Source organism: Aphelocoma coerulescens, chromosome 1 (genome assembly GCF_041296385.1).
Source record: "Aphelocoma coerulescens isolate FSJ_1873_10779 chromosome 1, UR_Acoe_1.0, whole genome shotgun sequence".
Classification (NCBI taxonomy): Eukaryota; Metazoa; Chordata; class Aves; order Passeriformes; family Corvidae; genus Aphelocoma; species Aphelocoma coerulescens.
Genome location: NC_091013.1, coordinates 64,710,244 through 64,730,040, shown reverse-complemented (window position 1 = coordinate 64,730,040; position 19,797 = coordinate 64,710,244). Strand labels below are relative to the sequence as shown.

At 34.5% G+C, this 19,797-nt stretch overlaps 1 protein-coding gene across 3 annotated transcripts in view; it reads right to left on the bottom strand.

Annotated features, from left to right (window-relative positions):
* The window catches only part of LRCH1 (leucine rich repeats and calponin homology domain containing 1), a 117,363-nt gene that overhangs the window by 38,196 nt on the left and 59,370 nt on the right, over positions 1 to 19,797 (bottom strand). For 2 of the 3 annotated variants that reach the window (XM_069010520.1, XM_069010537.1), the window contains exons 4-12: positions 14,951 to 15,056; positions 14,322 to 14,458; positions 13,003 to 13,130; positions 11,016 to 11,100; positions 6,535 to 6,640; positions 6,173 to 6,285; positions 4,656 to 4,723; positions 3,516 to 3,602; positions 581 to 617 (exon numbers count right to left, since the gene is read on the bottom strand). In XM_069010520.1, coding sequence (XP_068866621.1) covers positions 581 to 617; positions 3,516 to 3,602; positions 4,656 to 4,723; positions 6,173 to 6,285; positions 6,535 to 6,640; positions 11,016 to 11,100; positions 13,003 to 13,130; positions 14,322 to 14,458; positions 14,951 to 15,056 — 867 coding nt within the window. The remainder of the gene's footprint in view (positions 1 to 580; positions 618 to 3,515; positions 3,603 to 4,655; positions 4,724 to 6,172; positions 6,286 to 6,534; positions 6,641 to 11,015; positions 11,101 to 13,002; positions 13,131 to 14,321; positions 14,459 to 14,950; positions 15,057 to 19,797) is intronic. The other variant, XM_069010528.1, reaches the window with a different exon arrangement.

Here is a 19,797-nt window from a genome sequence, read left to right as displayed (position 1 = left end):
TACTATAGAAGTGCATTTCCAGCACTAACAGGTGGATGATGTAAATCTAAAACAACTACTTCATAAAATACATCAGTTCACCAGATACAGAACAAATAATAAGCAACATACATCACACTGTAAAACTCAAAACCCATACTTTAACTATATTCTCTGTAACTATAGTGACAGTACTCTGGAAAAATAGTAACTTTTACTTTCCAAAATATTTTGGGGTTATACTCAATGAATATATGTTTTCCTACGACAAAAAGCAGAGATAATGGAGTCAAATGGTAGATAATGATGCATAGCTGAACTGGCACACAGGGAGAGAAGGCTCAGAAACTAAAATGCAAAAGTAGCTGATAAACACAGAAAAATTTTACATATACACACACAGAGACCAAAAAAACCAACCAACCAACCAACAAAAAACCCAGAACAATTCCATAAATATGTTAAAGAAGAATTAGTTTTGTCCTTCAGCCTACTTACTTTTTACCTTCCCTACTTGGCAGATTACTAATTGATGAAATTGTGGGCTCATTTTCTGTCTTTCCCCCCAGAATATTTTGTAATAATACACTCATTAACATACCTGACCAAGAGAAGACATGTCCATCTGTATTTGACCACTGTGTATAAAGACAAAGGCAAATATGTAATTCATTGTGTAGCAACTTGAACATCATGCATCTAACAAATATTTTTTTTTCTCAAGAAGGTATATAAACAAACTTTACTGTAGACTCCTAAAATTCTAAAACTGTTGCTGGTTCCCTGGGATACAGATTCACAGCACTGCTCTCTGAAATACCCATACTTAATCTGCAAGGTTTGAAATAAAAATGTTGCACTGGGCTATAGCTTTGGTAACCATTCTGTTCAGTATTTAATTTCAAACAAATGGATACACAAAGTACTGTTATAGTTATCATTTTCACCTGTTCAGTGTCATCTCTTAAGAGCTTTTGGAAATGCCTCTTGATGCTTCAGTTCAGTCAAAGCAACATTCATGGTTTCATCTGCAAAGTATCACCCTGAGCAATGGCTTGTAACAAAACAACAGGACCTGTTTACTGCCAACAACCATGTCATTGTCTAGAAGCCAGGAGATTTCTGTATCTAACCTCTAGAACCCAGTATTCAAATGGAAGCCACAGCCCTGCCTATGTATCCCCACTTGATTTACAGTGGCTGAAAATAAAGCAGTGAAACAGAAAATGAAAGAAAGCAGGAAATACAGGAATGCAAATATAGAAATAAAATGCAAACATCGAAAATACTGAAAAAGGTTGAATCTGAAATCTTCTACCTTCCCAGAAATGAAATGCCGTCTATGTGCAACAGGGTATGAAGATTTTAAATTCTGCAGAACACTAAACCAACAGTAACTGGACAAGCATTTTACAAGTTTCATAATCACACCCACTAGCAACAACAGCTTGAAAGAATTCCAGGCAGTGCACATTAGGCGTGCCAGCATCACCAACTGCTTCAGCCCCTACAGTGTTTTCTCTAACTCCTAAAGGCCCTTCAGTGTGAGATAAGAACAGTCCTGGATAGAGTTAGTTATTTCAACCAGGTTACCTTGACTAAGCCACCAAAGTTATATGGAGGCACAAAAAAAAGTTACAACATTTGACATGCTATAGGTGTAAGTTAAAAGCAAATGCCAGTTTTGTGCATCTTAAGCTAAGCGGCAGCAGAAGCATTTAAATTCCTTTCTGGAACTGGATAAACAAAAAAACTCTTCAGTGTGAAAAAAAAATTTTCACACTGCTTTATATAAAACAAGTATATAACAAAATGCCATAAAAACCTGTCATTTAAAAAAAATGAATATGAGGAACCTATGGCTCAGAGGACTGAAAGTCTATAGCACCATTTGACAAGTACTGGGCACTCAGATGCATCATACTGCTTAAGTCTGGATGCTAATATACAGGAGGCGTATATCAAAAAGCCTATATGGTGCTCAGAAAATTAAAAGTAAATGCTCATATTTTAAGGTTAGAAGAAGAAAGTGCAACCACAAAGGCCCCAACACACTATAAAAACAGCAGTAGAGAAATATGGAAATACATTACATAATTAGACACTTCTAAAAGTAATTTTTCAAATTTACTACAGTGTACTAATGAAAGTACATCTGTGTGTGAACAAAAAACAGATTTTCTGTATTTTATTGACCTTCTTAATTTAATAGAAGTACCTAAATGTGTAGGAAATACTAGGGCAATCTCTGGAAACAAAAAACCAAAATGACAAAATTTATCAGGCTAACGACTAAAATATTTTTGCAGGTGCTTTTTTCCAAAACAAACATTTTCCTTTTTTAACTACAACACTCTTCGACACAGCAATAAGCCTCATATGAGATGCAGAAGCAATGGTACTAGGAAGCTAAAGGAACTAAAGAAATTTCCTAGTTAGCTATTTCCTAATTTTATGACATTTTATTAAACAAAAATATTTTTGATCCAAGTATTTAGTATATGATTCAATAATTCAAGTATTCTTTACATGATGCAAAATAAAGCCAGCAAACCATCTCTCTAAAAATACTAACAGGAATCAATTTCTGTCCTAAAAGTACAAAAGTCTGCTAGGTGAAAAAGGGGATCAAAATAGGCATTTAAAGTAAAGAACAGTGTAGTCACAAAAGCAAGCAGCTATCAAGGGAGGAAAGAGAACTAAGTATACTTAAGGCTGAAGTGACAAGGAGGTTTCTAATCTTCAGAGAAATGAAGCTGTAAACCAGCTACCTCATAGAAGTAAGAATTGAGTTTTGAAATGAACTTAATTTCTGAAGGTGATTACACTAAGAAAAGCAATAGCAAGCATCTGGACAGACAGAACTACAGACACCACTATTGTCAGACTTTTCCAGTAGGGCAAGCACTTGCTTTCTTTTAAATACGTATTCCTTTGTCTAGCCACAGTTCCAGAGCCATTTCATGTGACTTTGGCCACTTAAAATTAGCATCTAAATTATAAAATCTTGCCACCTGTAGTCAGGGGAAATCTAAATAACTTTCTTTGCCTCTTCCTCTTTCTCCTTTGGATTTCAGAAAACTAAAGAAACTCCACCATTAATTCAGGCACCTTCTTTGTGTGCTTCATTGAATTGGCATGAAGATGGGCCAGAAGCCCTTCTCATTCCAACAATACATACCAAGCATGACTAAGAGGAAAACTTATAGTCCCTAAAAGAAATGTGACAATCCTAGACAAAACGTCAGAGCATCACAGTAGTGTACATGAGGTGAATGGTTAAGGAGTGTCCCCACCTCTGATTTTAGGTTTCTTTTATACCTTCTTAATTTACTGGGAATCTTGTCTGGACACTCGAGAGAGAACGTGAGTTTCCTTCTTAACTACCTTACACACTCTGGTATGATAACAAAGCACTTGGTAACTCCAGAGAGCTTCCAGTTCTCAGTTAAAAGAGAACTCTAATGTAATTCACAAAAAATTTTAAAATATATTACATTATATTATTACTATTATATCAGCTATTGTAAGCATACCTGTTGGAATCTTGTAATAAATCTACTGCTTCTCTTAGTTGTTCTATCATTGCTATATCAATAGTTTGTTCTTCTGATAAATTTATTCTACAACAGAAAACAAAAACATTCAAAAAAAAGGTACAACAGCAATTATCACGGGTAGTCTGAATGTCAGTGTGTGAGCTCCACCTTCCAACGAACACGCAAAAACTATAAGGGGAAAAACAGCCTCTCTGCACACTGGTATGTGCTGAATTTATGGAAAGAGCTTCTTCTGAAAAAACTCTCCAACACTTTGTCCTTAACAAAGCCCCTCAATCTAATACGTACATAAATAAATGTGACAAAGTAAAACTTTTAGCATTCAATTAAATAGAATGACTTCTAAAATTGAAAATTTATTTACCAATATCTGACTCTTAAATGCACTCATCCCATGTATTGTTTCAGCATGAATGGTAAATATAATGAATTTTTATAAGGGCCAGCTTGCTTTCTTTTGCTTTTCAACATTTGTAATTATTTTTGGGGAGTAGAAATATAACCTCCATTACTTCTGCCAATAAGGCTCTTTCAGAAACTACTTACTCTTTCCTCCCTTCAGGTTTGGGTCTTTTTTTTATACCATATAGGACTACACTGTTCTGATGAGTGACAGCTTCACAGTCCAGTCATGTTGAACTCCCTTTCCTTATGCACTCATTTCAGCAACTGATGTTCACTTGTTCTACTCTGGAATTAATTATCTATAAACTAACAATTGCTTCAATGTTAAAATTATGACAAGTAAGAAAAAAAATTAGGTATGTTTTCTAATTAAATTGATTTTTAAAATGTACATTAAATTTAGATCTTACACGTTTTGATGATCTTTTTTCAGCAATGCCTAAATAAACAAAATATCAAAATACCTAATAAAAAGGATTGCATTCTACATAGATAAAAAATTATTGGGGCACACAAATTAATTAGTTGTAATATAACATCCATTCTATTCATCAATAAAATGTAAAACACTGAGCACTCACAAAGTGCAAGGTTATGCTATTGCCATGCCTCCAAATCTATGAAATTATTAAACACCAAAGTAATACCAGTTCTGGTCAAACTAACTAAATGACACAGCTAATTATTTATAGATACATAAAAAATACTCACATTTCGTCTGCTTGCCATTGCGTGTCCTCTTCTATTCTCAATAATTCATCACACTCTGCTGCTCTGCTCTGTAAGCAGACAAAGTGATAATGAGAACTGAACTTTGCAATTAAGTAGGCAGATAAATTTTGCTTTCCGACTCAGCACTGACCTAATTTATGTAACATTTTAGGTTGGCTGGTTGAAGCAATCCAACACCTGCTCCATTCCTCACTCCTACCCCCTTTTAAGATACTGATTACAAGATCTTCTATTCAGAAGATCTTATTGAGGTCAACAGCCCTTACCCTCCTTTAACTGTAAAAAGAAAGTCAAGCAGCATAAGAATTCTTTGTTCCATGTCCCAGATTCCATTTGTGACTTTCTGGCATATAGAAACAATGCTTCAATTAACCACGATCCCAACTCTCCTCCTACTTGCTCTCCTACTGCAGCCAGATTTGTTTACAAGGCAAGGAAATTCCAAACACGCAAAGAGTAGCAATTATGTACCTCATATATAATTATTAACAGGATTCATATTTGACAATTTTGACAGTCATGAATAATTTCTTTTTTAAAAGGAACAAACTGGAACAAAAGTTGCATCCAGGAATTTATATCAGTCAGCCAGTTATTTTGGGTTCAATGTAGTCATAAATTAGATCTCTCTATACCTATAAATATGAAGTGCTACTTATTTGAAAACTTGAGTCTCTTTTATGCTTCCACTTGGTGTTTTGCAACTCTTTCATGTCAGACAGGCAGGACCACTAAAGTAGTTCAGCTGCCAGTAAAGACAGAAGCTATCTGAATGAATGTGGTATTTGTACTTGTAGAGAATGAACAGCAGAAAACAGAGGCTTATCCTCTTTTGTGTCGTGTGTTTGGCACATCAGTAGCATCATCCTGTACCAATAAATTCTACCCAATTTTGCTGTATGTGACACTAAAGAGTATACCAGCTTCTCTAACATTCTCCAATGATGGCTCATTTCCCAGTGACAATCCCTAGTAGAATGAACAAAGCCATTCTTTGTCACCTTTCTTCACCTTACAGGAATAAACATCATGATGTCTTCCTATAACAAGGGTACATACCGTAAGACAACAAAAATGCAGCACTTATTCTAGAAGATTATATAATTTGTCTTTATGGATCTCTCAATTGCTACTATAATGTTTAAAAAATCAAGAAAATGTATTTTACTACCATAACATTACTTCAAAACTTCATCCACCACAGCTAGCACAAAGTCATCTTGCATTTTAGCAATGTAACAAATTCAATAAAGCGCTCAATTCAGAATATAATGCAAGTAGCGCAGAACACACCTGCCATTTTTTCTTAAAGCCTTAAACATAGTTAAAGCACATCTCTCACATATCCTAGAAAGAGTTATGGGTAAATTGTCCCAGATCAATTGCAATAATTTTAAACCTACCTGCTTATTTTTGCCTTCTGTATCTTTTTAAAACACTGCATTCATGAAAGTAGTGAAAATATTTCCCCCCACTTAACATGGTTGCAAACTTGCCTTAATGTAGCTCATAAATTCAGTAGTAAGAGTATCCGATTCATCAAACCGGCTTCCTGTTTCTCGAGACTTGTCATTGACAAACGTGTGAGAAGATCCTTGATGGAATTCCACTAACAACAGCAATGAAAAATAAAAAAGATAGAAGAATGATTTCTGGTTCAGCTCAACATTTGTTACGCAACATAATTTAATTGTATTAAATCACAGAGTTTAAAAACAAAGTTTAAATTCAAACCACATTAAAAAATTCAAACAGGTTGCATATGCATGCCCAAAGCCTTCTGGGTAGGTAGGCAGGCAGGCACGGAATCAACAACAGAATTTCCCTGTATTTAACTTCCACATTTTTACATTCCAACCTTTTCTTGAGTTAGCATGGTGACCTGAATCATCCTTTATAATATGATCTTCTTCCACAATGTCCGACATTGGAACGTTAAAGCTGATAGTATCTTCATCAGATGGCTAGGAAAAAATCAGAGAAGCACTAGTTCCAGCTCAAACCAAGAATGACAAAAATGTACATATTAACAACAGTGCTCACTAAAGAGCTGCAAATTAACATGAGAGAGGATACCAGAGCATCTAACATGACCACATCCTGTTGCAAGAAGCTGTAGTCACGCTGAATACATGCTCACAGGAGGTTTGCCAAGCAGAACAATTCATACGTCCACTTTTCCTGTCTTCCTCACTGCACTAGTCCTCTCCTTGCAATGACACCACTGCACTGTGCTGCTCTCTTGTGCTTCCCTGGGGCAGCTGAAAACAGGGGCTCCTTGTAGCCACCAAAGTCTGTAGAAACACTGGGCCTCACATCACAGTCCTTTTTTTCTTTCCCTCCAAGACTATTCTTCCCTGCTTTACCATGAAGCTTCTGAACTGAATGCCTAGATCAGTCAAGACAAACTTTGTAGACCAAGGCAACATCTTTAATTATATTAACTGACTGAGCTGAAAAAAAAAAAGCATAAACTCTGAAGTACACTAGCCTTTTCTGACTTAAAAGCTCTCCCATTTTGTTCAGCTGTATTAGCTGGTACACTAAACACATTACTTGGATCTACAAACCTATCCCATCTATGACTTTACAGATAGCAGCTGCACAAGGAAGCACTGACACACTTCTGCCCCAGGCCACTACGGCTCTGTTTCTTTGTAGGGCCAGCAGTGACCTGCTCGAGTGGGACCTGCTCAGCTCCCTCCTGAGGTGAACTAGAGCAAAGCCACAGTTTGCAGAAGAGGCCAAGTTTTTATTCTTGTTCTCCTGAGATAGAGAACTTACCATTACAGCAGTCTCAGAACTTTGCAAATGTGTTTGCCAGCAAACCCATGGGTGTTGCTTATTCTTTAAATGCTCTGTGTTTCTGTAACTTGCTACTCTGTGCATATATTTTCCATAAATGTATTCTGTAATTATAACTGCTATAATACATATATAGCAGTTTGCTTCATATCCTTGAAGAATATATATTTTTAAGGAAATTATATTCCCCATTTTATCAGTTCAGACCACTGTAACAAAAAAGATCTGCAATGAAATGGGACTGTATTACATATAATCAGTTATTTAATTCTAGCTAGCTTCTAGTAGAAGTTTGCCATTCTTCCTACTTTTATATGTTCATATTCCATGTAGAAAGTATTTTTTTCTAACTACTGAAGCTAAAGTTTGTGATAAAGGAGGGAGCCAATCTACCTTGCTCTTAAAAATTCTGTCAAATATACATGCAGTTATTTCTATTTTCCAAGAATACATTGGACTCAAAACATGTTGTAAACATGGACCATGATGAATGTTCTTTCTGATGAGCAAACTACACTTTATTAACTCTGTGATTTCACTAGCTGTATTCTTCTGCTTAAGGAGAAAAATTTCAAAAGGGTGTTCAAGGGCTTCATAAAGCCTTTTCAAAATAAATTTTGAAATTTTAAATTAATGGTATTTTAAAACAAAACAAATTAGTAGCTCAAACAGAAAATAAATGATGCTTCAAGTACTCTAAGCACAAAAGCCACTGTTCTTTTAGATCTGAAGCAACGACAATCCAACAGCTTAAGAAAAAAAAAGACAGGTACAGTATAAATTGATTCAAACAACCAAGCTTACAGTTCCTTCTCTTTCTTTCAGGCTGTATCTTATGTGACATTTAAGCACTATATTTAATCATTCTAGATCAAAGTTCATGTTGTGTTAATTTTTCAACTATCCTTTGAAAATAGCATAGTAATACGTTCCTACACACATTATTAGAAGTTCTGGATCCTAAACAGGTACACTTTTCTCAGAGGAGTAACAGACACTTTGAAGAAAATATTTTGGAGTGCTGGTATAAAAAAGGAACAGACCATTCAATTTGGAAACAAAAAAATATTCCTTTTACAGGCTATGTCTGTAAAATTCTGCAACTGATTTTCCAGGTGTTTCCTGTCAGTATACTATGAAACAAAAACTATCCAAAGCAGCTTTGGATAATACAAAAGTATTGCTCCTTCACAGGTGAAATACTGTATCCAACTTCCTTCTTCCACAGTTTTATTTTTTATTCAGACAGCAACAGAATACAATAGACATATAAGAATCAAAAATACCTAACATTATTCTAAGACAGAATTCAGGTGACGCATTTTGAAAGATTCTTCATATACATTACTCCTGGTACTAATGCATCACTCACATGGGTATTAAAGCAGAGACACCATTCTAATCTCATTCTAATGAATTTTAACAAAAGAAAAAATAAGGCCAAAGGAAGTGGGGAAATTAATCAAAATGCTGTATTTCTTCCTAAAAGATGAGGTACATGGTACACTGCTTTAAGGCAGAATTTGCCTTTAAGTTGCAGTGATCAATTTTACAGCAACACTACAAAATACCTTTCACTTGAAATGCCCAAGATGGCTCTAGCTGTGAAAACTGATGCTGTAATGACCCTACAAAGTCGGAGAGAGATACAGAAACAGTTCATTTCATCAAGTACTCCCTCCTATGTGTATTCATCCAAAGTCAATTGGCAAGCTTCCTAAAGACTACAGTAGTGTTCAAACAAGTGATTCTTTTATGTTATGAAGTTACACACAGGAAAAATGATGTTGTAGCATTTTTTGTAAAAGAGTAGAAACCTTATAGCCACTACCTTTCAGACTAGTTTGGACTCATTAAAAAAAAAAGCCCAGAAACATGTTTTACTGATTGCTTTATGACTGATCATTTAATGTTTATCCAATGTTTGGTATGTAACTTTCTGACTGTAATTAATAATATATGTGAACCTGTATTTGCATCATGCTAATATTTTTTGAACAATTCCCACATCTTACACAGGTATTAAAGGTCACATCAGAACGAAAGCAAGTGGTAAATTTACTACTAAGTGCATTTTGGATTACTGATCTCAGCATCTATTTCTCCTTAATAGTAGAGCAGCAGTCAGGTGGGGATAGAATGAGCAAATTGTTCTCATATAAAAAAAGCTTTGTGCTATTAAAAATGTATTGGTTCACTGTTGGCAGTCTTTAAAATATGTTTTCCAGCATTTCAATTGCTGTATTTTCATTACAGGTAACATAATCTATTTACTAACGGTGATATTTATAGCTAAAGAGGAAATTCTGCAATAACAATTTCATTAACGAGCCAACTGAGCTTCAGGAAGTGTACGACTGGCAAAACAGTTTGTAAATGTCTCTGAACAGACTGCATGCTCTCACACCTAGAGGAAAACCATTAGAGAATTGGCTAGAAATCATAACAATTCTGCTTCACTTCCATCTACCAAGAAACTTGCCCAAACACTTGGAAATTCACGTGGGGTTTTTTAAAGTACTACTGTATTTAAAAGACCGATCAGTGTGTAAGTGGACTCATGTTCAATTTGCTTTTCAGTAACTATAAATTCAGTACCTAAGCTTGATTCTTCATACATTTATTCCACAAGAAACAGAATCCCTTTTCCTCCAAGGAAGAGAAAAACACAAAAAAATCAGTGTAAAATTATTTTAAGTAGCAAGAAGGTCATCCTTTTATTGTGAGGTATTTCCCATTAGGTCAGACCACAAATCCCATTATTGTACTTTTCAGAAAGATCATCATCACTGATTTATACTGCTCATTATTTAGTTATTTATCATTATGTATTCAGTTCAACTCCATATAGATTTAGTGCCCTGTTCAGCTGAGCAGTGCCTCAGAAAAAAAACCAAAGCTCTGTGAAAGTCAGTTCCAACAGCACTAGTTCCACAAAGCTATCCTTTCTCTTTGCTCAGTCAGACAGCAAAGTTCAGGAAAGGATCTGAAGGTTTATTTTCAGCATTGCCTAGCTGCCAGAACATTTAAACACATTAAGATCTGCAAAGTTTCTAAAGTTTCTACATTATAGCAATCTGCCATAACCAATCACAGGACATATAGGAACTGGGCACTGTTGATTCCAAACAGGAAAGAGTAATCAGGCAAAGAGAAAAATATGTGAGAAGTCATCAACTTGTAACCTGTTAACATGTTTACTTTGTTGGAAATAGCAGACATGAATTCTGGTCTGTTTCTCATTCTCTAGATTATGCAAACTGCTGGAAAACTGTAGAAAATTTTCACTATTGGCAAGTCTGTAACCATTTGGAAGCAAGTGTCTCATTGCCAGACAGTGTACAAAAAAAAAAAAAAAAAATCACAGTCTCCTTTTATCTTTGCTTTAGCCATTTCTTAGCGTAAAATTCTTGTCAAGGATATGGTTGCACAACTTTTAAGTCTAAAAATCTTTTCACATTATTACCCAACTTAAAACACAGTCAAAATATGAGTGCTGGAAGAGGAGCTGGACACACAATGCAGATAACTCACCTCTGTTGCTGACAAACGTTTATCACCATTATCACTACCAACACCTGAATCTGAGTCCTTTTTACTTGGGTAGATGTCATCAATGCTAGACATGAATAAAAATAATTAAAAATCATTAAAAAGTTATCATAGTATTTATGTTCAAATTTTGTCCTGGTGTCACTTAACCCTGAGCAAATTTTGAACCATTCTTAATGATAGAAGTTGAAATAGCCTAGTACAGTAAATACTAAAAATTTACAATCTGGTGATGGTAAAATAGATCAGACTGTATGGCTAATTAGCCTAATGATTAATGAAACAAAAAATCATTTGCTATTAGCTTACTTTTGTCTATACACTAGGCAAAACTGCTTAGTTACTAGCTAAGCAGCACAGGAATCCAACTGAAGCAATTTAGCCATGGGAGAAGCATCCAAAATAGTAAAACTCAAAACTGGAGTCAACCGATTTAATTGCAACCATTGATCCATTAAAAATGAACTATTATCTCCCTGAGGCTTGAAGTAATTATTAACACAGAAACCTCCTTTTGGTGCCTTAAAATAGACTTTGGAATTTAGGTTTTAAAGAAAATTACTGTAATAACAGCAACTGCTCTCTATTCTGGTTTCATTACCCAATATGACCTCTACTCATTTTAAAGTGCACTATTAGATGCAATATTCTCATCACCTAACTTTTTTTAAAATATACCTTATTATCCCTTTATTTGCTATCCTGAAAGCTGTGATACTGAAATCAGATTGACACAGCAATTTAAGAAAGGAGCTTTATCAGTCTTCACATGAATAAGGTATATGATTAATTAATCCTAATCTTAAATTACCTTTTATCAGTAAACACTGAGGGTTGTTTTGTAGAAACTGCCTTTGGAAATCTACTCTGTACCATCCCCTTACCCTAACCTATATTCTTCAATATGACCAAAATATCAGACAATTCCTGTCAATTTTCTTGTATACTAAAAGAACAAAACAGAAAACCAGTAGGTGTTTCCCAAATGGAAAACCTACTCTTCCATCCTGGATTCTTCTCACCTTTGCCATTTATCTGATAGAAATTCACAAAGGGATCTCCAAAGGTACATGGAGGAAAACAATTTATTTGAAACCTTACTGAGATGACTGAACGGGAAATTCCATAACAGCTCTTGGTTTTTTTCTGCCAGGGTTTTAACAGTAACATCTCTATTATTATTCATATCATCACTTCATTTTGATTGAGTACTTCTCTTCAAGGATATTATACTTTCTCTGATTGGTTATATTACACTCCCTATGTTAGCAAAGAAAGACTGGGCTAAAAGCTGATTTCCAACCAGCTATGGAGATCCTCATAGAAAGGAGCTGCTTTGTATCTGGTTCCTGTCCTTAAACCATGGTACAAGATGACCTTTCCTATGAGTCTGATGCAAGACACAGAAGATTTTGCCTCATTTTGCTAACAAATCAACACACTTCATTTTAAAAGCACCTCAACATTCATGCAGTTCTCTTTGTTTGGCAGATGACTTTGGATGAATTAAAAAAGATTAAGATTACTATGTCATGAATGTGTAAACATATAAATCACATATAAATCATAAAACATATAAATCACAAAATAACAGACAAAATTAAGATTTAATGTGTTGATAGATAGATAGATCCAACACCTAATGTAACTACCATTTGATTGTTTTCAGTGTATTCCAGGAGTCCACTAGGAAGAGGTTAGATTTAAACTAAGGTTCATTTTTAAACTCCTAACTAATGTGCTGCTAACTTTAATCAGAACAGATTTTTAATTTTCTAAACTCTTACAGGGATTTCATTAGAATAAAAGCAAATTTGTTTAATTTAAATCAAAGGAAATGAAATCTTTATGCAAAAAAGCACACTCTAAATAGCATCTAGAGAAACAAAACTGTGGAATCTAAAGATAAATACTATTTCATTGTTTATAAGTGCTATATGAAAAAACAAAGTGAGATTTTCATACATACCTCTCTTCCACAGGTTGTGGCAAATGCTGTGGTTCTATGGCATTAAGGTACAGTGAGTCTGCTGTTTTGATCTGACAGGCTTGTACAGTCAGATATTTGAATATATGCACCTTACCCTTTGTACAAATCTGTCAGACAAAGAAAAAGTTAGGTTTATAACTACAATGAAAAAAGTAATTTATTCAAAGTGTCACTTAGTTTAAACCTCCCTGAAATTCAACTAATATTATAAATTTCACTTAAAGGAAAATAGATTTTCCTCTTTTTTTTAAATTACAAAGTACTTCAATTATCTACTCAGTTATTTGTGTGTATCAGTATAAACATCCTCAGAGACTAAGACCAAAAACAAGAAAATAATGTATTCTACTTTACAAAAAGCCAACTGAGCTTCTAACTCAAAAAAATTACATTAAAATATATGGTATGGCCTATTACTAACTATAAAGCGAGTAATTAATTATTTTTCAAAATTAGTGTATAATGACATTAACCACTGTGCTCTTTCTATCCTTGGTCACATTATTTTTAGTAGTGTCCAAACATACTTATGATGCAATTCATTTTCATTTTAGAATTTTCTTTCTCTTTAAGTGCACACTTCAATTTACTTTGTATTTTTTTAAAGGCCGCATCACTATTGAGTATAAAAAGCATTTCTCCAATATAATAAAAAGTCTTAAGTATTTCAACAGCTGTTGATCTAGAACAATTGTAGCTTTCAGAGGTGCAGTTTGAATCTACTGTTCAATAAGTCAACAACAACAACAAAATTGTCCATAAGCAGCAAGCACAGGTTGCATTCCTTTATCATTATTACTCAGAGTGGCCTACAGTTCCAAAGAGGCATTTTATTTCTTTGTGTATCACAATCTATAAGCTTACACTATAAAGTGGAATAAATTTCACATGGATTATGTTTTAGACCATCCGCATATTTTTTAAGTTAATAGCAAATCACTGTAGGACCTTCTAGAACTGGATTCTTTTTAACAGAAAAAAAATTCCCCAGGAAGTTTATCACTACTCCTTTTCAAAATTATACACACATTCCAACATTAAGTTTCATATGCAGATAGAAATGAAAAAAATAAACAGCTAACAGAATGGACACCTTCTAGATGTGTGTTGGCTTAAGTGGTGTACAAATTCATATTGAAAACACAGGATATTTTTTATGTCTTATTTAGATATCAACAACTAATGTCTGTGATGAATGAAATTCAGAAGCCTGCAATTGCAGAAGGTGACATTTTATAGTCTAATGTGTTAGCAGCCATCCAATATTAGGCACAATTTAAATTATAGCTGTTACTTACTTGTGCTGGTGGAGATTGCAAAGGATTATTCTCAAGCAGTAATACTTGTAACTGCACCATCTTTCTAAAACAAATTGGAATCACAAGCACTTTATTGCAGGAAAAGTCAAACTTTACCAAGGGAAGCTGTACTAGTTCTAAAAGTAATAAAAAGGAGAGAAGGTGTTATATCTGTTTTTATTTTTGGCATAAAGTAATAAAATATTTCTGAATAACCCTTCTTTTGCATTCAGAAAAATACAAACTCAGGGAGGAATAAGATCAATATTTACTCCATTCTATACTGGGAAATAAAAGAGTGTTATTGTCATACAAGTAATAATAAATTTTAAAATAAATACTTCGACTTTTTTTTTCCTGAAACTCAGCTGACAGCTCCCATACTGCATTCAGACACTTATTCAACTTAAAAGTTGCCTAGAATCATAAAGATACATTGAAGAAACCTGACACACTGTTCTTCAGTGGATACCATTGAATGTCATATTCTGCACACCTAAATGGAATAAATTCAAACACAAGGTAATAGCTACTTTTTAACTGTATCTATTTAGATGATTAAAAAACACTTTCAAAATTATAATAGGAAGAGCTACTATAAAGATATTTTTTTGTTCGTTTGCTTTTACCTTGGGGTAAAACTTCGAGGTAATTTCTTCTGACATTCAGTTCCTTTAAAGATTTCAGCTGGCCTATCTGCTGTGGCAAAGCTGTGATTTCATTACAGCTGACATCCTACAGTAAAACAGTAATAACAAAGAATAATGAACTTCCAGCTCCTACATGTTCCATAATACAAACATAGTTAATTTGCTATTACCATTGTAACATTTTATTAACATGAAAAAATGCAACAATCTATGTCCTGTAGTCACAATGCAAAAAAATACATGGGTAAATGTTTGCACATTATTTAAAACCAGACCAAATTATTATTTGAAGAACACGTTAATTTTAAAAGATAATTTAATTTCTATAGAAATATTCAAAACTATTTAGTTAAGAAGTTCTACTTTTTTGTTCTTTTCTTCATATGAAGAATTCAGTATCATGATTATATAACCAAATATGTTAGGATGAAATGTAAAAATCCTGGTGTGTGCATCTGAGTTTTTAAAAAGGTTCTTCTTCTAGATGGAATCTTTAAGCAAAATAATAGTAATAACAATAGTAATACAGCGATAACATTCCGTAATGATGGTCAGTAAAGGCATGTATTTGATCACCATAGCACATAGGAGGTCATAATGAAATAGGATGGAGCTTGTTTAGCATTACATAACTATTTCTAACAAGAAACTGCTATGAATGTGTATGCAAGATCAACTTCTTGGATTAAGTCAGTCTGCAATGAGACAACTGTTAAATCCTAGCTATCATTTTTCCTGCCAAATGGACATTGAAACCTCTGCTTACATATCCCAGGCAACCTGCAAATTTGAGTAATGTCCCAATTATGCTTTCATTTCTGTATTAAAAGAAGGAAACAATATTTCACAGTATGGAAGCTGAAAGGGGGTAATACCAAATTTTCCTGAAAAGCCAACAGAATACTCCTACTGTCTCAACTGCTTCAAATGGATTTATAAAGTATCTGGGAGCTCTTAAGACTACAAAAGTTTGAGAAGTAAGTCAGATTTCCAAGTCATGTTTTTGAAGATGCTTGCTTTAATACCAGCCAAAAGCATTATATTAACTCCCTATCTTTGAGCCTAAAATCTAGTTAACAAAAAAATGATAGCAAAAGCGAAATGTGATCAGGCAATGCTGCTCCCTGTATCCAACAAGTTTCTTCTTGTAATAGAATCTTAATGCTGCCAAGACTTCCTTCCCTTCTCAAAACACAGTCAGGAAATTACTGTAGCTCTTAGACAAGGAAATTTAAAATGCCAGGTAATGAGTGGATTTTTGCCCAAAGTTTGGTTAACTGCACTGTTCCCAGATCATTTATTTTTAAAGCTTCACTGTCCTATTTTTAATTTACAGTCTTTAAATTACTTCATAATTAGATACTTGATTTCTAGAGCACAGAATTTAAAGTCACCTTGTGGCAAAGAAATTCTAGACCAAGTGTACTTAGGCACACACATCAGAACTAGACAGGGAAAGTGACAGAGAATTCTAGAGGAAGCACCAAAAAAAGAAAAAGAAACCTGGCAGTGTGTAACCTCAAAAACAAAGCCCACTTCTACTTACAGCCTTTCAAAACATCCTCAACAAGACTGATCTGTTGTGACAGCATGTCAGCATTCACAAGATCTCTAGAGACAACAGTGTCCTTTATCCTACTAAACACTGTAGTCCAATTTGCTTTTTTTTATTACTTTGAATAGCCATGGAAAACAAAGACCTATAATATTATTTGTAGTTATTCTCTTGACTATTATTAGACTTCATGAGTGTGTATGTGACAGTGTTAAACTTTCCCATTACTTTCGAAGTAATGGAAGCAATACTATCAATCAAACACCTAGGGTTTCCAAGCTAGTAATTTTTTAAGGAATTATGCAACCAGCAATTTGGAACTCAGCTTCAGGGACATTTGCAGGTAACTGAAGTGCAAACACCTACTCAAGTTCCATGGAGAACTAGAATTTGCTGAGGTCAGACTTCTTGTATTAATTATATTTTGTTCTCACAAGATAGGCCATGTCCTGTCATGACAAGACAATTTGTCAAAATCAGAGAAATATAAGGTGTATTTAAATTTAACATTAATTTCTGTGGCATTAAGCTCAGTGGCATGAAAACAAAATCATCAACTGTTTCCCTTTGTTTATGGTAAAGTTTAAATTGCCTTAAACCAATCAAATTTGGCATATCCATTCAGCAATATAAACAGAAAAAACAATATGGTACTCGGACTCCATATTAACATATTTATTCATACACACACAGAAGTTTATCCAAACCATTCAAATTGAGGCAGACTTCTTCCTCACATAATTTTAAACTTGGGACTCCTGACTGAGCCATTATTCCTATAAAGCACATGGGTTCAGTCAGAGCTTGTGACATAAAAGCCATACTGAATAGTAAAAAGTTATACAGTATGTGAGCACATGGACCCTTTTGGGAAACAGCAGGCAGCAAGTCCCACATGGTCAGGCTGCTGTCTCTGATTAGATGACTGGGATAAATGACGTAAATCCCAGGTGAGAAATTTGAAGGCTTCCAACATGAGATAGGAGCATCCCAGAGATGGAGAGGGCTGTTACCAGAAGAAGGCAGAAGTGCAATACTGCCTGATAGGATGGAGAACAGAATTTTACTGTACATCTGATAGTTTTGGGTACAATTATTGAGCCATCTCTGCCTAATTACTTTTCCTTGGTAGAAAGTAAGTTTCAGGTTATCTTCACACTAATTTTGCACTCTCCTGGCTGACAGCAGAGGCATGATTGAGTGAAAGAGCTGCAAATAGAAGTAAATTTCTCAAACAAATTTTGCAAATAATGGCAATTTGTTCTGCAGGAAGAAAAATTTATGTTATAAGCACCAAAGTAAGTTACCAGTCAGAATCCTAAATTCAAAAGAATACCTGAAAATTTTCTGCATGTAATATCAAAGTTATTCTATGCTACAGGTATGAAATTCATAAAAATACATACATGCAATAGAAAAACCATTACCTACCCCATTTTGGAGGACAGAGGGGAAAATGCAGAGTTTATTGCAAAGATCTGGTCTAATTTGCACCAAATTATGCCTATATTGTTCTACAGTGACTAGAGGGGTAAATTTTGTATTGAAAAGGTAGGTAAAAAGAACCCTTTGCTATGTACACACAGCTCTCACTGCATGCAGCTTGTGAAACATTTGAGGAACCTGAGATTGCTCAGAAATGTCCTGTTGATACAAGAACTGCATGGAGCCAGGTGGCATCTCAGGATTGACCCCCTGGCCCAGGCCAGCACCAGCACTGTGTACACAGCAAAACAACAGCATTCCCTGCCAGAGGGCTGGGTGATTGCTTCTGCTTGAATCCCATGCTCTTCAGGCTGGCATTGCTCTCACACAGCTGAATTTTTTGTGCAACAACTGCAATATGACTTCATGTTTTTTGTTTGTTTCTTTTACTCATTTTAGAACAATGATCACCTTATTATCTAAACTGCTTTATATTATACATGCCAACACAGATCCCTACTCTCAATCCTACCACTATTTGCTTTTCCCAATACATCACAGTTATGTCATTTCCAGTTCAATAGTGCATCTCATTTCACTAGAAATGTACCAAACACACATGGTGGCATCAAACTGTGTAATCAGGTCATCTGAACAGACTCACGCTCAATTTAACAAAAACTTGTTCTTCATTCAGCTCTGCCCCCGACGCCTTCTAAATCCCAAAGAACAAGCATCAGACCTTCTTCAGTTCTCATGTATCTTCTAGGCTACCAAAGCAACATGTAGCTAGAGCCTCTCATATGAAACACTTTTAGAGCAGAAATTTTGTTCTTCATCACAGAGTAACACTGAAACTATACTGTAACTGGAAAGCAATATGAAAATCCTCTATTCCAGAATTTAAACACATTATATGCTTGAACTAAACAAACCCAATCTATTTCAGGTATAATCGGCATTGATTTCAAGCTTTTAGTTTTTTACTAAAATTTTTTACTAAATTTAGCTTCAATTATTTATAAAACTGGAACTGCCACCTTTTAATATATCTATTTTAAGCACAACAAAAACAATGTTATAAACTAACACATTTTTAAGATTAATTAAATCAGAACCATCTGTGTAATCTCACTAAACCCTTCACATACATACAAAAATTTAAAATATTTGATAAGATAAATCAATAATGCTCACCAAACAAAATAAACTTGCTAGTCTTAAGCTCAGTCATAACCCAGAAAGGAAAAGGTAACTACCCCCATCATTCCCATCAACTACTACATCAGTTGTAATATATAACAGAAGCCTGACACTACAGGATACTGTTCAAGAATACCAAAAGGAAAAAGCCCCACAGTTGCCACTTGAAACCACCTATGAAGAATAGCAGGGCTGGGGCCTCAAGCAAGGTTATTAATTTCTGTAACATAATTTATCAGAGGAACTACAACAATAAAAATAAGAATATGATAACAAGGCCCTTTCGGGTACAGAAAAGATGTGCAAGGTAAATGCTGTCAATGGAGGTACCAGCAGCTGGAAGGAAGTTGAAATCTGGTTGTTTTATTATGCATAAATTAGCGGTGTCAAAATGTAATTTATTTGTCAATTTGTATCTCAAAAGGTCAAAATGAATAGAAATAACCAGAAGTCTTATGTCATAAAGAATTCAGAGTCTCAGCTCACAACACATAGCAAAGGAAGATAAAGGGAGAGAAAAGGAAGCATTCTCTTATATATTTTCCACAAACATGTGCAATTAAATTAATTTTAAGCTATAGTACCAAATAAGTTTTGCTTTTTCAGACTGTCATTGACTGGACAATATCTTCCAAATGATCTA